The sequence below is a fragment of the Halichoeres trimaculatus genome, unplaced genomic scaffold (genome assembly GCF_033239565.1).
Source record: "Halichoeres trimaculatus isolate MK-OKI-2021-1 unplaced genomic scaffold, fHalTri1.1 fHalTri1_scaffold_13, whole genome shotgun sequence".
NCBI classification, from domain to species: domain Eukaryota; kingdom Metazoa; phylum Chordata; class Actinopteri; order Labriformes; family Labridae; genus Halichoeres; species Halichoeres trimaculatus.
The window spans coordinates 24,398,817-24,417,578 of NW_027437191.1; the positions used below are offsets into that span (position 1 = coordinate 24,398,817).

Below are 18,762 nucleotides of genomic sequence, written 5' to 3' on the forward strand. Positions count from 1 at the left end.
AGTCCTGTCTTGGAAAGTACTGAGGCAAGGTAGGAAAACAATACTGTGGCAAGGATGTTGGACAACATGAAGAACAGGTTTCACTGTTTTTATTGTTACATAATAACACAACTCTTGTTGTTTAAACTTGGCACTTGGCAGTCCTTATAAAACAGTGTTTTGTTTTAGAAATATTTTTAAATTATTGTGTATATTGTGTGCACTCTCTTTAAAGTCTTTGTTATTTGTTCTTTTTTATACTCTTGGCTCACCATTCCCTTGAAGGTGTCTTCCATTCTTTTAAATTTTAATGGCATCTGCTTGTAAAGAAACCAAAGTACTCACAGGTGAGGAAAAAAAAAATCTGAAGGAATTTTTTTCATGTGTAACCAGCTCAATGTGTTGGACACTTAGCTTTATTCAAAAGTGTATTTTGCAGTTGATTTCATGGTGCATTTATATATTTTATTACCCAGGGATGCAGATAGCACCATTTTTGGTGGAATGGCCCTTTTGTTTCAAAATGTGTGGCTGTATTGGATTAAATTGGGCCACTAGAGGGCAGAAACCTCCCAAAACTAAGATCAATAAACGCTGTAAATAAAATGCTGTAAATAAAAATAATCAACAGATCCTTGGATTCTTAAAATCATCATGTTGGAAGGACTGCAGTGAGAGTTCAAGTCTATCGCCTTCTCCTGGTTTCCCAGAGGAAAAAGGACTATGAACAAGAAGCTCAGCCTCAGATTTGATTTTAATAATCCTCCTCAGCCTCTGATGTTGTTCCCAGGACGAGCATTTGATCCACTTAAACCTTTCTGCAGCAGCCACAGGGGAGCCTTGGCTGGCTCACTGTTACTAAAGGGAAACACTGGGCTTGTTATGAGTTGGTGTTTTACACTCTCTTCTGATTACCCTCCTGTTTTCCAGATGCTCCTTCCTGTCTCTGTTACAGCTTTTCAAGCATTGCTCAGTGTTCTGTCAGCAGAATCACTCCCTTTATTTAATAACTCCTGAATATTTGTGACAGTGTTTTGTTTCCCTGTCTCCTGTTTGCAAACATGAAAACCTGCATGGTTCACCAATTGGTTCAGTGAGTCAACAGTGAGAGGATGTGGGATGCTGTTTTTGTGAAATTAATCAGATTTTTATGTGTGGAGAGTTCAAAATTCCTCCAATTTCTTCCAGATGCAAATAAATCATTCTGTACTTTTATTCTGGTCCATTAGGGGGAGCTGTATACATAATCCTCTTGCTTTTTGATGTGTTCTACAGGGATGGATCCAGAATTTTAAGGCTGGGGTGGCCCAACCCAACCCCCCCCTTTTTTTTTTTACCCTAAAATGTGTTGTCTTGAACCAAGAAATTTGGTACCTTCACATGAAAACACAAAAAGATGAAGACAATCAGCCTTGAGTAAAGTAGCGCTGAGGTTTCCCTTTGCTGTGTTTAGCTCACATACACACACACATACACACAAATGATATGAAGCCACAATCAATTTTATTCAGAGATAAATACGTTTTATTTTTGTGCCTGTCTAAGATGATGACATTTTATACTTTCACAAACAATTCACAGTGCATCAGTGATTGGAAACCTCCGGTGAAATAAACACACGCTATGACAAATGTCGTAGATGAGAGCGAGCCTACAGCTACTGCCGCAAGACACAGAGATGACGTTGATGATCCAAACACATGCAAAGAGACTTTTCATGGAAAAAAAAGATAAAACTTGACCATAAAACTTAAAGACAGTGTGAAGTTTGAGCTGAAAAGATGAACTCATAATGTGTTGCACAAGGCCACATCACTCAGAGTCCCTGATGTGGGCTGTCACTCATATTTGGCAGCAGATTGAAGGAAAAACTAACAGACCTTCAGGTTTTAATGTCAGGATATTTAGCCCTCAGCTTTTTCCACCAGCTGCAGACATCGAACCACAAACCGTCGACTTCCTCAGCTCAATTTTCATCAACTGGCTCTCTGCCCGCGACTCTAACCGGGTCACCGCTGACACGCCCAGAACTGCCTTGCTGCTCGGTTTCATACCTTTTGACACAGGGATCCGTGTGGCTGCGCTCCGAGCTGACTGCACATCCGCACCGGGCTGGAAAACAAATGACAGAGCAACGTGAGGCCAAGATTTAGTGAACAGAGCCACTGAAACACAAAGCTCAAATGTTGTGAACCTCTTGAATGTAATTGTGTTTAAGATATTGGTGTTATTTTGAAGCAGGGGTTGCACCGGAGGACAAGGGGAGCTTCACAGTAAGCATGGTGTGGTTAGCCTTATGCTACTAGTCAGGGTCACACCAAGAGTCAGAAGGCCTTCTGACTAACATACCTTCTGTTTTTTCTGACTAAGTAGCCTCCTAACTAGTGGTCCCTCTGACCAACAGTCCTTCTTACCAGTCTTCTGATTTTCTAAGAGGCTTTGTGACTAATGAGATTTCCTATTTTCTGATCAGCAGTCCCTCTGACTACCATGCCCTCTAATTTTCTGACTAACAGGCCTTCTGACTAACAGGCTTCATCTCTGCCAATACCAAACAGCTCATTCTACTTTTGACTCTTGTTTTGAACTTCTGGTTCCCCCAGGTAAAGACAATCAGGCCCCTGATTGACTTCCTCTAAAGGGAGCCAGGACTAAGGGACTCAAGTTTTTCAAGAGCATGCCAAAAGTCCAGATCACAACAGGCAGCAGTTCAGAGCTATAGGAGATTCAAGGCAACCATTTGTACATATATCTTCTAGATTGTTGGATAAAGCCTAACAAACACGGCTGCAAAAACAAGAGTCTTACTGCTATGACATTGCTCCTTTTCTTGAAAGGTGCAGGTGTAACGCCGTACAATCCAAAAGTTTTTTGGATCAGGGCTGAACCCTTTTGATTTGTTGACCTGCAGGCCATCAAATCAATGCTTACTGCGTCCTCAGTAGACAACTGTCCTTACTGGATATGAATTTTCATCAGGCTGGTTATTTATGAGGGTTTCTTATCTGTAGGCTTATGATCTTAAAGTGAAAAGGTGAAACGAGTTGTCTGCGTGAAGAGGGGTGAATTTGTCAGTCGGTAAATTTGTGTTTCAGACCCTCACAAAGGTTTTTCTCTGGGATGCGGGCTCCATGACATGTCAGATCATTCCGGGTTAGTTCATACCAGTGAGACCATATTGATAAAGTGTTATACCTGGACAGAGTGCTATCTATGGAGCACACAGCTCCTGATTTCATTTTGAAACATTTCAGAAGCAACTGCAACATAAAAGATCAGACATCAATTCAGATATTTATGTTTGTGGATGAAAGGAATGAAAGGATGTGTGCTGGAAAGAAAGAAATATAAATCACACTGGCTTACCACTGACTGTGTCGGTCTGGACGGCGCTGAGGTGACCGGCGTGATCATGATGCTGCTCGTCATTTTGCTTGGGGTTGTCTTCCCAATAGAGGAATGTCGGGGAGAACGGAGAACCGTTCCCGTGCCGCTCTCTGAGCTCAGTCCCAGCGTCAGGACCGAACTGCTGCTGCCCTCAGACGGCCTCTTGTACTGGGACCCCAGGTGGATGTGGATTTTGTTGTCTTCTGTCGTGATGATGTTGCTCTTCCCATTGTACTTCCTGTACAGCCCCGGCCCTGGTTGCTTCTCTGGGGTCATTTTGATGACCGTGCGGCTTGCGCTGATGTTGTGAGGCTCAGGTGAGGCACAGGCTTCAGCCACAGGTGTGGTGCTGACCGTGATGATGGAAACAGGCGACTTCGGGCTGTCAGGGCTGCTGGCCTTGTCTGGACTCTTGGCTCTGGAGATGGTTGTTATTGTGACTGGAGATTTAGCTCGGTTGAGTCCTCCTGTCACGTCACAGGTTTTGCCCTTTGAGGTGATGGTTGTGGGCTTGGGGACGATTGTGATGCGCGGTTTCTGGAGGCCAAGTGTTGGGATGATGGTTGTGCTAGAGAAGAAGTCCTCCGCTCGAGGGCTGGTGATCTCTAGGGTTGCGGTGCTGTTTTCAGGATCAGGGGTCACGCGGATGCGCAGTGGTTGACCCGGCTTTTGGGGCATGCTCATGTCTGGTTGAGGGAGCAAAGACGCCCCACTTATCCTCTCAGGTGTGCTCTGACCAGCCTCCTTCTTTCTCATCCAGGGGATCCAGGACTTTCCCACCCCGAGCTCAGCTGACGCTTGAGGGAATCTCTCCAGAACCGTCGGCTTCTTCAGCTCCTGCTGTCTGAGGTTGCTCATTAAGTGGTTTTCCTCCAGAACTGATTTCTGGATGAATCCTGCAGCAGTCTCATCCTCAGCGCTCTCAGGGGTCATCAAATCTGTTTGCACAGCGGTGGAGGTCACGGGGACATTCACCATCCTGCTGCCACTCATACTTGGCCTCATGGCGCGGCTGTACCGCTTCGAGGCCTCCAGCTCCTTGGTGAGGTTAATGACCTCCTGACTCATGCTCTTCTTCTTCTCTTCCTCCTCCATGAACCTCTGCTGGAGGACGGAGTAATCCACCTGCAGCTGGGAGAGCTGGTCCTCTTTGTTCATCAGCTCGTGGATTTTCTCCTTCAGCGCCTGGACGTCCACCTGCAGCTCCCTGCTTTTGGTCTCCTCCATCTTGCAGCGGATCCTCAGCTCCGCCTCTGGACTCATGACCTCTCCTTTCTCTATTGCTTTATTCCTGGCGATCTGGCTCTTCATCTCCTCTAGGAGCTTGGAGAGGGAGTTTGCTTTGTCCTGCTCTGTCCTAAACTTCTTCTCCAGTAGATCGTACTCATCCTCAGTTTTCATCAGATCCCCTTCCACCACCTCAAGGTGTTTGAGTCTGTTCTTGAGTCGTTCGATTTCCAGTGTAAGCTCTTTTACTTTGTTGTCTTCATCCGTGTTCTCCTTCTTCCACTTCCTTTGCATTTCTCTGTCCGTCTCCTCGAGTCCATCGATTCTTATCTTCATGCCGCTCATCTTTGTGTTCAGCTCTTTGCACTTCTCCTCTTCACATGCCAGTTTAGTTTGCAACTCGTCTTTCTCCTGAGTGAGAGAACTCACTTTGATTTCCATTTCGGATTTGAATTTGAGGAGTTTCTTGCTCTCTTCGATCAGCTTCTCTGTGACCTCTGTGACCTTTCCTTGCTCAGCTTTGAACATCTTACTTAAATCTTCACTTTTCTGCTCCTCCTGCCTCAGCCTCTCTGCCATGTTCTTCCTCTCATCAACGAGAATCACTGTGAAGGACTTCAGCTTCATGAGATCGTCTTTGAGAACCATCTCTGACTTCTCAAACTTTGACTCTGAGCCTTCAAGCTCCTTCAGACGGGTTTTCACCGTCTCCAGTTCTCCAGCGAGATCCTTCACCACTCGTTTCTCCTTCTCCAGGTTTGTGTGAAGTTGAGAGCACTCTGTTTTGCTCCGATTGAATGCTCCCTCCAGTTTCTCCAGCTCGACCATCCTCTTCTGCAGCTTGTCCACCTCCAGCCTCAGCTCCTTGCAGTGGTTTTCCTCATCCTGCAGCTTCTTCTTCAGCTCCTTGCATTGCGTTTCTGTTTTAGTGATCTCCTCGTCTTTTCCTTCCATCTCCAGAACTCTTTTCCTCAGATTCTCCAGTTCTGTCATGAGCGATGAGTTCCCGCACTCCCCTTTGCTGATCTTCTCCCTCAGCTCCTGAAGATCCTCCTCAGATTTATGCAGCGTCCTGTTGCTCTCCTCCAGCTCTTCAATTTTCTGAGCGAGTCCAGTGAGCTTCAGCCTCAGCTGTCTGCTCTGGGACTCCTCATTGGCCAGTTTTGCCGTCATCTCCTCGTGTTCTAGTGCAAACTTTGCTGCTTTGTGCTCCAGGTCGGCCTCCAGCTTCAGGATCTTCTGGTCGTCCTCCTTGATGCTGTTGGTGACAGTAGCTAAACGCTGCTCCTTCTCCTGGAGCTTCTGAGTGAGATCCTGGACCTTCTGGCTCTGCTGGTCAATCTGCTCGATGTGCAGCTGCCGCTCGTCTACCAACATCAGTGCAAAGGACTTCAGCTTCACCAACTCGGCTCTGACCTTCTCTAGCCTCCTGCTATGGTCCTTGTCTTTACGAGCCTGGTAAGCCTTCTCCTGCTCCAGCAGCCTTTTGAGTCTGAGAAACAGAAACAGAGGAAATATGAGGGGATGAGTGTAAATATCAAGCATACTTTCACTTTCTCTCCATTCCTCCCAAGCAGATCGAGCAGTTCTGGATGAATTCCACATCTGAGTTTAGTTTTATCAAATTAAAGAGTCTGGTCGTGCTGTGCCAGCGTAAAAATGTTTCTTGTAAAAAAAACTGTAAATATTATCACAGAGTAGTTTTATTAGAAAGCACAGATGGACAGGATCAGGAAATATGGAGAATGGGGGGGTGCTGTATAGGGCGTTCACTTAACTGTATAGAGTCCAGTGTAACACTGGTGCTACAATTTGCAAACCAGATTAGAAAGATTTAGTAAATAAATCAGAAACATTTCTGGTGCTCTGAAGGTCCCAATGAGCCCAGTGGCCTCCATTATCTGTAAATGGAAGAAGTTCAGAACCACCAGGACTCTTCTAGCGCTGGCTTCCCATCTACACTGAGCAGGGGGGGAGAAGGGCTTTGGTCAGGGAGCTGACCGAGAACCCAATGGTCACTCTGTCAGAGCTCCAGTGGTCCTCTGTGGAGAGAGAAGAAACTTCCAGAACGACAACCATTTCTGCAGCAATCCACCAACTAGACCTGTATGGCAGAGTGGCCAGAGGAAGCCACTCCTTATTGGAAGGGACATGGCAGCCCACCTAGAGTAGCCAAAAGACCACTGAAGGAATCTCAGACCACGAGAAAAAAAACTTTCTGCTCTGATGTGACAAAGATTGATCTTTTGGGCGTGAATGCCAGGCGTCATGTTTGGAGGGAACCAGGCACCGCTTGTCACCTGGACAATGGGACAATACCATCCCTACAGTGAAGCATGGTGGTGTCAGCATCATGCTGTGGGGATGTTTTTCAGCAGCAGGAACTGAAAGACTAGTCAGGATTGAGGGGAAGATGAATGCAGCAATGCACAGGGACATCCTGAAAAAAAAAACCTGCTCCAGCACTTTGGATCTCTGACTGGGGCGACTTTCAGCAATGACCCGAAGCACAGCCAAGTTATCAAAGGAGTGAGGGGCCCAGCCAGAGCCCAAACTTGGATCTCATTGAACATCTCCGGAGGGATCTGAAAGAAGGCTGCTGATGCTCCCCTTCCAATGGAGCTTAAGAGGTGCTGCAAAGAGGAAAGGGCCAAACTGTCCGAAGAAAGGTGTGCCAAGCCTGTGGCTTTATTTTCAAAAAGACTTGAGACTGCAACTGCTGCCAAAAGTGCATCAACAAATACTAAATACCCATGCACACCCAATGTCTTAGTTTTTATTTTTAAATTAGCAAAAACATCTGCAGCTGTACACAAAAATTTGTTGCGAGCCTCTGAGCTTTAATCATGTCAAAGCAACTCCTCATGAAAACCTGCAAGAGTCAGATAAAACTGTCTGAAGAGGAAGGTCAAATCAGCCAAAACAACCTGTGAGAAAAGATTTTTCTGGGTTACATTTCACTGATCCAAAGTCTCTTACTGCACAACACAAGTTTTTTTCATCCCTGCACATTTATTTCAAGTTTCAACTTGAGCAGAAGAGCATCACTTTGCATGAATTTGCATCCACAAAAATCTCTCCCGTGTCTTTGGGAACAACCGTGCTGTGTTTGAAGTCTCATTCTGTGCGACCTCAGCTCGACGTGATAGAACAGATTCAAAAGCAAATCCAGCTGTCAGATAACTTCCAGCCCAGACTCTTCATAGAGTCTTAACTTTTACAAATGCACCAATGAAGCAACAGCCAGAGCGTCGGCAGAGCTGCCAGAAAAGTTCTGGGAACTTGTCTGAGTTAATGTCCTGTTTGTAGATGTTTAACTAATCTCTGCGGGAGTCTGCAGCAGTTTCTCTTTCATACACCTCAGAGTCCCATGAGAGAGTTTGAGCTCAGCATAAAACAGATGTTTCACAATCTGGTTTTCCTTTTTTAAATACTCTACTCTGAAATCTTTTCTCTGGACTTACCGAAGAGACTGGATGCAGCGCAGGTTGATCCATATCTGAGTGTGTGTGTGTGAGAGCCGAGCAGGAGCCAGAGAGCTGCTGAGAGTCTCACGAGGTCAGAGTGGGGAGGAAGGAGGGGCTCAGGCTCGACGGGGAATTAGCCATCACATTCCAAACATGTCATCAGGGGACAATGAAAAAGGTGGATGGTGTGCTGAACAGGCTGCTCCTGCTGGGTGATGATGTCACCCAGCACTCCTTATAAGGTTAAAGGGGGTGTGGCCTTGTGTGGACTCTGATATCTCCATCTCCTTCCACTCTGACCCAGTCCTCTCTCCTCCTCCTCCTGCAGCCAGCGTTCCCATGGCAACACGGCAACAATGCAAGGCAAGAGTTTTTGTTTTGGAGAGGACAATGACTGAGCCTTTTTCATTATAATCCGCCTGCACAGCGCAGACGAACGGACCCTTCATGGTGTGAGGGATCAGTGGAGGAGGAGGTTTGTGGTTTGCATCCAGAGGCACCTAAATGAGCGGAGCATGAGTGGAGCTTACAGTTGCAGAAACTACTCCAGACGCATGTTTTACATAGATATGAACAGGATCCAGCAGCCTGCTATGTGTTTTGGAAACTTGCACATTTGTTGTTCAGCTGAAGTCAGCATGTTTTTCTGTTACACAGATTTTAACCGGATCAAAGCCTTGAAAGATGTCCCAAAAATAAGATGTGGGTCTGAAAATAAAAAAAGAAATCCTCTTCAACTGACTGCCGGCCAACCAAACAGGATCAAATTAGGAACAAACAGCCACATGTTGGTGCAAACAAACAGTTTCATCTAGGCTGAGACTCATGAACATTACCATCTCACTTTGATTTCACACCTGGGGTTGTAGGGGCTAACATGCAGAAACAGATGACCATTCATGACTGCTACATCTATCAAATGCTAAGCTTGCACTAATAACCATGTATATCTTGAATCTAATATCTTTTCAGGGTCATGGGGTCTGGAGCCTATCCTATCTGTGCACACTGGCCAGGTCACCAGATAATCACAAATTTCAGACTCACAATTCTGATTTCCTGACTAACAGCCCTTTTGACTAATAGGTCTTCAGACTGACTGACATCCTGATTTCCAGACTAACAGGCCAACTGCCGAACAGGCCTGGTAATTTTCTGACTTAAAGGCCTTTTAATTATTCAGCCTTCTGACTGACAGGCCTTCCGATTTTCTGACTAACGGGCCTTTTGGTTAATCAGCCTTCTGACTAATTGGCCTTCTGATTTTCTGACCAACAGGCCTTCTAATTTTCAAACTAACATGACCCCTTATTATCTGAAATATGGACCTTCTGACTAAAGGGCCTTCTATTTTTTTTTCTAATGGGCCTTCTGATTCTTCAACTAACAGGCTCCTGACTGATGAACCTGTTGATTTTCTGACTCAAGGGCCTCTAAATTTCCTGACTAAAATGTCTTCATTATCTGACTTACATGCATTCTGTTTTTCTGACTAAAGGACCTTTTGATTTTCTGACTAAAGGGCCTCCAGATTTCCTGAAAAAAATCTCCTATGAATATCTGACTTACAGATATTCTGTTTTTCTGACTAACAGGCCTGAAGACTAACAAGCCTCGCGATTGTCTGATCAAGGGGCGTTCTGATTAACAGGCTTCCTGATTTATTGGCCTTCTGACTAACATCTCCTTTGATTTTCTGACTTATAGGCCTCCTGTTTTTCTGACTAATCAGCCCTTTTATATTCTGACCAATGGGGCGTCTTATTTCCTGACTAACAGGCCTTTTGGCTGTTGAGCCTTCTGAGAACAGGATGAATCTTGTGTACTTGGAATATAACATCCACAGTGTCCTTTAGTGTAGTACCTTAGAGAGTTACATAGTAACTTAAACCCGTCATCCCCAAATTCTTTGGAAAAACTACTTCTGGTTCAAGGAATAAATTCAGGTTTTAGACTTATTAGGTCCTCAAGAACCCAAGTAGGAAGGATAAACAAAAAATGCTTGGCTATCATGAGCTTGGGTCTCAGTAAACTGTACCTCTGACACACAAAAAAACATTTGATTTAATCCAGAGATAAAGGTTTGTGTCATCAGCGTAGAAGTTAGATGCTGTGTTTCTAGATGTCTGTAGTCCCAAGGGGGACTACAGACTCAAGGAGCTTTTTCAAAGTTTTTTCCTGCAATCCTGATGTTGTGTGAGGAGCTGTGTGATGAAAACAGATCCTCTAATCGTTCAGAAGCATCTCTGTTTGGAGTGACATCATGCTGGACGCATTCATTCATGATATCACCTGCAGTGAATCTGCATGCTGACTGCAGTGCACAGGAATGTGTTATCAGAGCAGAGTGGAGAAGGGAGGAGGGGGAGCAGGACCACACTGAAGACAGATCAGCTCAACTTAGATCTCATTTATAACCTCAGATTCAAAGAGACGACCAATTAAAGCTTAATTTACCATAAACCTGAAGAACGTGAAGAGTTTGCAGCCAGGAAAGTGTCGTAAGAAGTCCCTCAGGCTGAACACAGATATGAAAATGGTTCAGCAGATTCAACCTGAGGGTATCTGGTCCCCTGCAGCTGAGGGCAAAAGGGTTAAACTCCTCCATGGTTCAGCGAGGTGCAGGTTGTGTTGTTTATCCAAAGACTTGATAAGACTTGACTTATCACTCTTCCTGCTGGAGCAATCATCCAAAACCTGGATGCTCTGGGTCTAATCTGATGATCTGAAGCTCTTTTTCAAAGATCTGGAGCTAAATTCAAAATCAAACTTTGCATCTCTGATGTGTTTTCAAGGCTCAGCGCCAAAAGCTGCAGACGAGATGTCCCAGAACAGATGCAACTGGCATAATTATAGATGTTTTGGTTTTTTTGTCTTTTTATCGCCCACAAAAGGTGCAAAAAATAACTTCAAACTTGTTTTTTTTTTTTTTTTTTTTACCCATTTCCTTGTTTGCAAAAAAAAAAAAAATCATTGGACAGAGTTGCAGAAAGTTTTAAGGCAACTTGATGTTACATAAAAATGACAGCTCAACTTCTGCAAACAATGGATGAAAATAAACTTTTGGATCAGTTAAGAAGCAAGTGAAACATCAAACAATGCTGAAAAAAAAAAAAAAAAACCACAGACACACTCTGGGCCCTCACCTCTCTCTTTCTTGCTCCAGCAGGTCGGTGAACTCGTCGCTCTTGTTCATGAAGTCTGTGTGTTTGCGTTTCTCGTTGTCCAGCTCCATCACGGTGCGGCGGTGACATTTCTCGGCCAGCAGCAGCTGCTCCAGCATCCGTCTGTACGTCTCCTTCTGTTTGTCCTCCAGACGGTCCAACTGATGGCAAAAGCGTCAACACTCATTATCAAACTCACACAACTTGTGCTGGCACTGTATCCCCCAACCTTTCGCCACGGTGAGGGAAACAATGAGCAGAGAGTTTTTTCACTCTGAGCCGTGCAGACTCCTCTGAGCATGAACAATCATATTTAACAGTTCCTCAAACACAAAAGGAGAAAGTTTAGGCTCTGATTTCACCCACCTCCTCCTGCTGCTGTAAATGCACCGCCAAAATAAAAGCTGAACAGTGCTGGCACTCATCAAAAACAGTCAGAGTGATTGTACTTCACTAAAAAACATGAAAGTGATGAACAAACAGAAACAGAGTGTATTCGTCCCTAACCTCGGCCATGGGTCTCTCGTAGACGTCCTCCATGCTGTTGTTGCCTCGGGTCAGCAAGGCATCTCTCTGCAGAGCCTGCAGGGGTCTGAGGGGGACAGACGATCCGTAGTGAGCCTCTAATGTCTCTGGTTTGGTTTTCTCTGACTTCAGCAGGCCGATGATGTCCTCTCTGGCCTGAGGATGAAAAACACACTCTGTAATAAACACACAATGACTAAACTCAGAGTCACAGGTAGAAATCACTTTCAGACTCTTTGATTTCAGATTTCAGCTCCAAACATTATTGTTAACCAGGATGTTTTTGTTTTTTTTTCTGATCAGTTCTAATTTTAGGATGAGACGACCTTTACTTTTAATTTTCAAAATGTTGATCACAAACTGCTTTAAAGACGCTATGAGGAGGATCTGTTTTGATTGGACTGCCAGCCACCTTCTGGCCAGGAGTCTCACACACACTGTTGTAAAGATGTGATTTTTAATTAGGTGTGTGTGTGTTTTAGAACAAATTTTCTTTGTTCAAGACAACAATGTGACGAGGTAAGGTATTCAACAGTACGGTTGGATAGAGCTACTGTTATGTACTGCTACTGAAACGTGACAACAAGCAAACACACGTTTCAGTAGCAGTGTTTGTACCGTACATCCGTAGCTGGCAATATGTAGCACAACTAGCAGCCCGGTACAAAGACGTATTTGTAGGCTAACATAATGACAAGCAAACTTTCTGTTGATACAGTAGTGTAGCAGCTGTCTGTCCATATCTCATCATATCGTATTCTTGTAACTCCAATGGACAGAGAATAGAGATAGACCGATATGGATTTTTCCAGGCCCATACCGATTATTTGTAATCAAGGAGGCCGATAACCAAAATTTGAAGCCGATATTAATTTGCAGTCAAAGTGCAAATATTAGTGTCAAAATGTTTTAAAATACTAGAGTTATACGAACTCCAACACTTAACTATACTCAAATACCTTTAAGCATGAGTTTATTAAACAGCTCCCAGGCTTAGCAGCATGTTTTATAAAGTTAAATGAAAACTTAAAAAAACATATGGCCAAAGTTACCTACAGTAAATAAAGTTTCCCAAATTTTCAATGCAACTGCAATAAATATAATAACTGCACTGCTGAGTGGCTGTTTCCCAAGCCATGGCTCTGCTTATAACCAATCAGATGGTACTGTGGGTGGGCAGTTTCAAATTTGTTTCTTATTGGCCGTTGGATTAAACAAAAGGCTGATATGCTTCAAAATGCCAAATATCGGCCCCAGTAATCGGCCCGGCCGATAATCGGTCTATCCCTAATAAAGAATGTTAGAAGTTGTACAAGCTATTACATTAATAATGCTATGGGCAAATTTATTTGCGGTATGAAGTCAAGAGAGGAAATAATTAATTTGAATATCATTTATTTCATGTTTCTTTGTTGTCTTTAAGAGTAGCTAAGGTTTTAAGTTAGATAAAAAAGGACTTCACTACCCAGAATGCACTTCTATAAAAAAGAGGAAGTCGAGAAAAAAGGTTTTTAGTGTAACCCTAACCCAGTTCTATCTTGAAGTCCAGAGTCAAGCCTCTCCATTTTTGAACGATGTATCTCATTACTTTGTATCTCATTGCATCATATCTCATCAGATCATATTTTATTACCTGGTATCTCATCACATCACACTGTATAGTAGTGTAATGAATCATATCATACCACATCATATTGCATTGTCTCCCATCACATCATATTGTATCGTATCGTATTGCATAGTATTGTATAATATTGCATTGTATCACATAGCATCGTATTGTCCTGTATGGTACTGAATGGCGTTGCATTGGATAGCAATGTAATGATTATAATTGAACTGGTTTTGAAATGCATCTTCCCTATTGTTTTCATCATACTGTATCATATCCTAGAATATCTATTTGCATCACATCACACCGCACCATATCTCACCTTATACAATCCCATTGTAATGGACTGTTTAGTATTTGATTATTTTATTGAATGGCATCTTTCCTACTGCACCTAAAAGTTTCATTGCACTGCATCCTATGGTATCCAATTACAAAGTATCTTGACTGATCGAACTGAGCTGCATTGAATCTAACTACATCAGAATTATTATTGTCATATCACATTATACTGTTTGCATCCCATTACATTGAATAAGAAACATTGAATAAAGCCTTCTTACAGGCAGTTATTTGTCAAATAATGATTAAAAATCTGTTGTAAACAGAGAGAAAAACTGAAAGAAATCTAAAAATTGGACTGAATTGAACTCTAAAGCTCAAGTTTTGTTTAAGTGTTCATTTTGAAAAAGCAATACGACAGTTCAAGGCAGAAAAATAATCAAATCCTGAAACATTTCTGACATCCAAACAACTCAAATATCATACAATTATCCTTGAATATTTCTCTAATGATTCTCAGCTGAGCAGCTTTGTTCATCTGAATGAGATGCTGCACCCAAAACATGACCTCATCAACTCCTCCACGCTGACATCACATGACCTCATGTGTTTACTATGAGAGAGGCAGACTCTCACCAGCAGGAGGAGACCTTTCCTGCAGGCTTCACTGCACGGCGACTGAAAACACCACAGACTCATCTCTATACAGAGTTTTCTGAGCATGAACGTGATGGATGAACTATTTTTAACCCTTTAGATTAAAGACATGTTGCTTCATTCACTTTTGGATGCTCAATGGGGTGTCAAAAGTCATGAAAACCTGCCAGCATTTACCTTAACATCAACATCTCTCTGAGCGCTTCCAACCTATTTGTGTGTTAGTGATAACAAGGGAACATATTACTCCAGTGAGCAAATAATGTCTTGCCATATCAGTGCATATAAGGCACCCTTTATGTCTCTGCACTCTGTCACAGTTTGTGACTTTTGAAGGTAAAATCTGGAGCAATGTAAAGGAGTCAAACTCAGGATGGATTTAGTTTGTGAGAGCAGCAAACAGCTCAGAACAAAAGCAGCTCTTCCTGTGTGAGATGTCGCTCCGTGTTTGGTGTCGTTCCAGTCGCTAATGGAAAGTATTCAACACACCCAAACAGATGGAAACGGAGGGTGAGGCTGCAGCATCCTACCTCCCTGGAGACTGCTTCGTAATTGTGTCTGCATCACAAAATCAGCTTTGTAATGGACTCAGCAGCAGGGATGAGCTGTTTTACATTTGTCTTCCTTCAAACTGCACATGGATTACTTTCATCGTTTGGGCCTAAAACAGGATCTTAAGGTATGTTAAGTATAGATCCTCAATTAAAGCAATTTTCAACAACCCTTACTTTTGCTTAATTCTTTCGTGGTGGTCCCCAGTGGCAATCATAAGTATGACAACAACAACAAAACAGTGAGAAAGTCTTTCCCTTATGTTAATGTTTTTGTACCTGAACTTCTCCCTCCATGACTCCCAGCAGCTGCAGGAGATCTTTCTTCGACAGATCCAGAGACGCCGTCTTCCTGCTCTCAGCAGTTTTCTTCGGTTTCTTTGTTGTTCCAGACACCGGCGTCCTCCCATCCTTTTCTTCCTGGTGGGTTTTCATCCTCTTCTTTGTGAGCTCTGGTGTGTTTTCGTCTTCCTGTTTGATGAAAGCTTTCGTGGACTTGATGTGTTCGTCATCTGGGCCCTCCATGGTGCAGCTCCTGGATCGCATTTTTACCTGTGAGGACAGACGAAACGGATGTAATTCTCTGGAAGAGAGGCTGATGTTTCTTTCAGACAAATTTATGATTTCAAATCAAATATTTTTATGCAGAGAACCACAGAAACCTTTTTAACTCAAAGCTGCAAGCAGTGATAGAGGGCCCAAGTACGTATCCTGCAAGTTGGCACAATCTGACATTCAACCTAAATTTTCTAACTTCCTGTTTCGATTTCACCACTATGATGATAAACTTTTTTGTAGGTCTTGACATAAAAGATATGCAAAATAAATTTCATGCATGTAAAAGGTTGTTGAAAAATGGTCAACTTTACCCGTTGTTTTTAGGCACACCCATTGAGTTACTAAAAAAATCCCTGGATGTCAATGTGTCCAGTGCGCACAAAAATTAATCTGAAAGTGTTCAGAAAAAACATAAACTGTGGATCAAGTACATTTAAAAACAAACCCTTTGACTCGTCAAAATCTGACATTTAACTTGAATTCTCAAAGTTTTTGTTCAGATTGCACCATATATGCATGATAATAATGCACAAAAAATTCAGGCATATTGCTCAGAGTAGCTTAAGGGGTTGTGATTTTCTTAGCTAAGGGCGCCCCGGAGCACGTATTTGCTTGGAAACACTGGAATCAGAATGAAGCCATAACTGAATTTTATGAGTTTTATGAGCACATTGAAAGCACATTATCTGTGGTCAAAGATGCAGGAAGAAGAATAACAATCCCAAAGGTTTCAAGAGGACCTTCGCTGTCCTGTCGTCAGGCTCAGGCTCTTACTCTAACTATTGAGCTTGAAGTTTTTAAATTGTGTTGGTATTAGTTGCATGTGCTTCCTGAGCAAACTAATCCCTCCTCAATGATTGGAAAGCTGATATTAGTCTAGGGGGGGTCCAGATGGGGGGGGTCCTCCTCACAGAGTTATAGGGCACCAGATTTGAACTAGGCCAAAGTTCCCCAGGGCTGCAGGTCTGGATGAAAGCAGACTGTGACTCAGCCAGAGAGAATCCTGGCAGCCGAGCGGTAGCAACCACGTTACCTCGGCCTGTTATTAATAGTTGTTACAGGGAGGATGCCAAGATCTCCCACGCGTCAAAACCACAGGGCCGTCTCTATCCATCTGACGGTCAGCCAGGTGAGCTGGAAGGTAAGAATCCAACGCCAAGATGAGCCTGAAGCTGAGGATGGAGGTTTGGCTTTGGAGGATGAATTTTATGAAGGGTATCTGGAGTCGGTCACACGTGTTTTATGTGCAGAGAGCTCCAAGAACATTTACATCTACTCCGCTGAAATGTCATGCTGTTTTTCAATAAAGGCTTTTTGAAATGTCATCATTTGCGAACATATTTCCAAAAAGCCCAATACGGACACTGGACTTTTAAAGCCAAACTATGAGCTTGACATACAGTTGGATTTTGAATGCAATGTGCCTACGTTGCATTCAAAATCAGTGGCTGATAGTGGGCTCTAGCAGTTTGCAAAAAAGCGACATTGCAATTGCACAGTACTCAAAGGTAAAACCCTCCTGGAGCTCTTTGGACAACAAAGACCCTTACACTGTGTCTACTTGCAAAAAATATTGTTTTACACATTTCATAAAGCCTGGCACAAATCTTAACCTATCTTAGAACTTTGAAAGACCCAATGAATTTTCCTAACAGCTGAAATACACCAGATGCATCTCCAGTGCGTCTCCACTCCATCACGGCACTGGACCAGTTATGTTTCCATCTAATTCAATGTGCCAACCTACACTCGATCTGCTCCGTTGCGGTCCAGCTACATGGCTGGTCTGGCAAGCTGCAGCTAATATGTGGCCATCCTATTTTTGCCTGATGCCAGAGCTGAAATGCATCAATTCACTGTGGGGAACAAGATTGAGCGAGACAGGAAGTACTGCACAGAAACTACACTTTGGCATTCAAAATAAAACAAACTGTGTCCAAACCAGATGGTATTTATCTTGACTACAACAACAAACAGACACAATGGGCAGAGCAAGACCAGGTGTCAGCAGGTTTGAGGTTTTCACAGCCCAACATAAATGAAGAGGGGCTCATCAATGGAGTTCGGAAGTAAGGAAACTCTTTGGACGGTGACTCCAGCTGTCTGTCAGTGACGCAGTTTGCCGCACTGAACACACAGCCAGTGTGGGTTGACACAGAGGCTGTTTACACAACAAGGGCTTTAAGGTAAAACGCGAAAGTTTTGTCACGTTTCAGCCTGGTGTTTACTTGGAGACGACGTTTCAGCCGACCTAACAGCAAACTTTTAAAAACGGTTTACAGAGTGGGATTTTTCTGAATTGCTGCCGAGACTGTTGCTGTCTAAAAAGTAAGCTGGCGTTTTCAGTGGAAACGCCAACGTCACACTCCGCTTCGCACAAGCGCATACAACAGTCCAACAGTACCATTGTTACGATAGTCACAGACTACCATGTTGTGCTTGTGCTACTCAATCTATAGTATCTGCTGACTGTCTTTCAACATGTGCATCTGCTGCTCCACTTTTGCACTCAGCATTCCCCAATACACCAGATGATCTGCTCAACTCTACATCAGTGGAGATCTCCCAAAAGCAGCTTTTGGACAAGACAGTTATAGCACCACCTGCAGGCCTGGCATGCTTACTACAGCGTTTTCAGTCCCTCAGCGTTTCTGTGTAAACGCAGATTTTTTTCACTGCGTTTTAGTGTTTTCAGATGAAATGTTGTCATGTAAATGGGGCCACAGTCAACACACAATGGGGCGGGGCCATATTGTAGATGCATCTGGTGTATTTGAGGTGTTACTGAAACTGTAAAAGTTTGAGGACATTAAGTCAGGATTATCTTGTCAGAAACAAATATCTCTGTCAAATTCCTTCAAGGACCACAAAAGCTGACTGAACCAAAGATTTCCATCACTATTCTGGGTAGCTCAGCGAAAAATGCAACTCACTAAGCTTCGAATTAGCAGCATAACTGGGTTTTCTACAAGAACCAGATCCCTTGAAGCAATGCATCGAGCTGTGAATTTATGAGTCACTTTCCCTTCACACATTTCCTCCTGACACGTGGGCATTTCTGGAGTCATTTGTTGATCCTGAGGTCAAACCTGTGACCTAACCACCAAGGCACCAACACGCTGCCAACATACCAGCTCTGACCACTTATCCACCGAAGGTCTCGTGTGTCGACCACGGGCCACAGCCGTCTGGAGTTTAATCCAGGCTGAGGCGTAAATCAGAGCGCCTCATCGCATCTCCGTAAATATCTCTCCCCAGGGAAGACCTAACATACAATCTTCAATTTATTTGCTGGGTGTATTTTTGTTTAGTTTACATTGGATCCATAAAGTGTGCATATGATAACCACTTTT

General features: G+C 43.5%; 1 protein-coding gene across 1 annotated transcript in view; it reads right to left on the reverse strand.

Annotated features, from left to right (window-relative positions):
• Positions 1–1,518: 1,518 nt before the first annotated feature.
• Positions 1,519–18,762, reverse strand: part of LOC141802107 (filamin-A-interacting protein 1-like) — a 31,349-nt gene continuing 14,105 nt past the window's right edge. The window contains exons 2-6 of the mRNA XM_074685532.1: positions 15,131–15,403; positions 11,732–11,905; positions 11,207–11,385; positions 3,346–6,085; positions 1,519–2,091 (exon numbers count right to left, since the gene is read on the reverse strand). Of these exons, the coding sequence (XP_074541633.1) occupies positions 1,891–2,091; positions 3,346–6,085; positions 11,207–11,385; positions 11,732–11,905; positions 15,131–15,397 (3,561 nt within the window). The 5' untranslated portion in view covers positions 15,398–15,403 and the 3' untranslated portion in view covers positions 1,519–1,890. The remainder of the gene's footprint in view (positions 2,092–3,345; positions 6,086–11,206; positions 11,386–11,731; positions 11,906–15,130; positions 15,404–18,762) is intronic.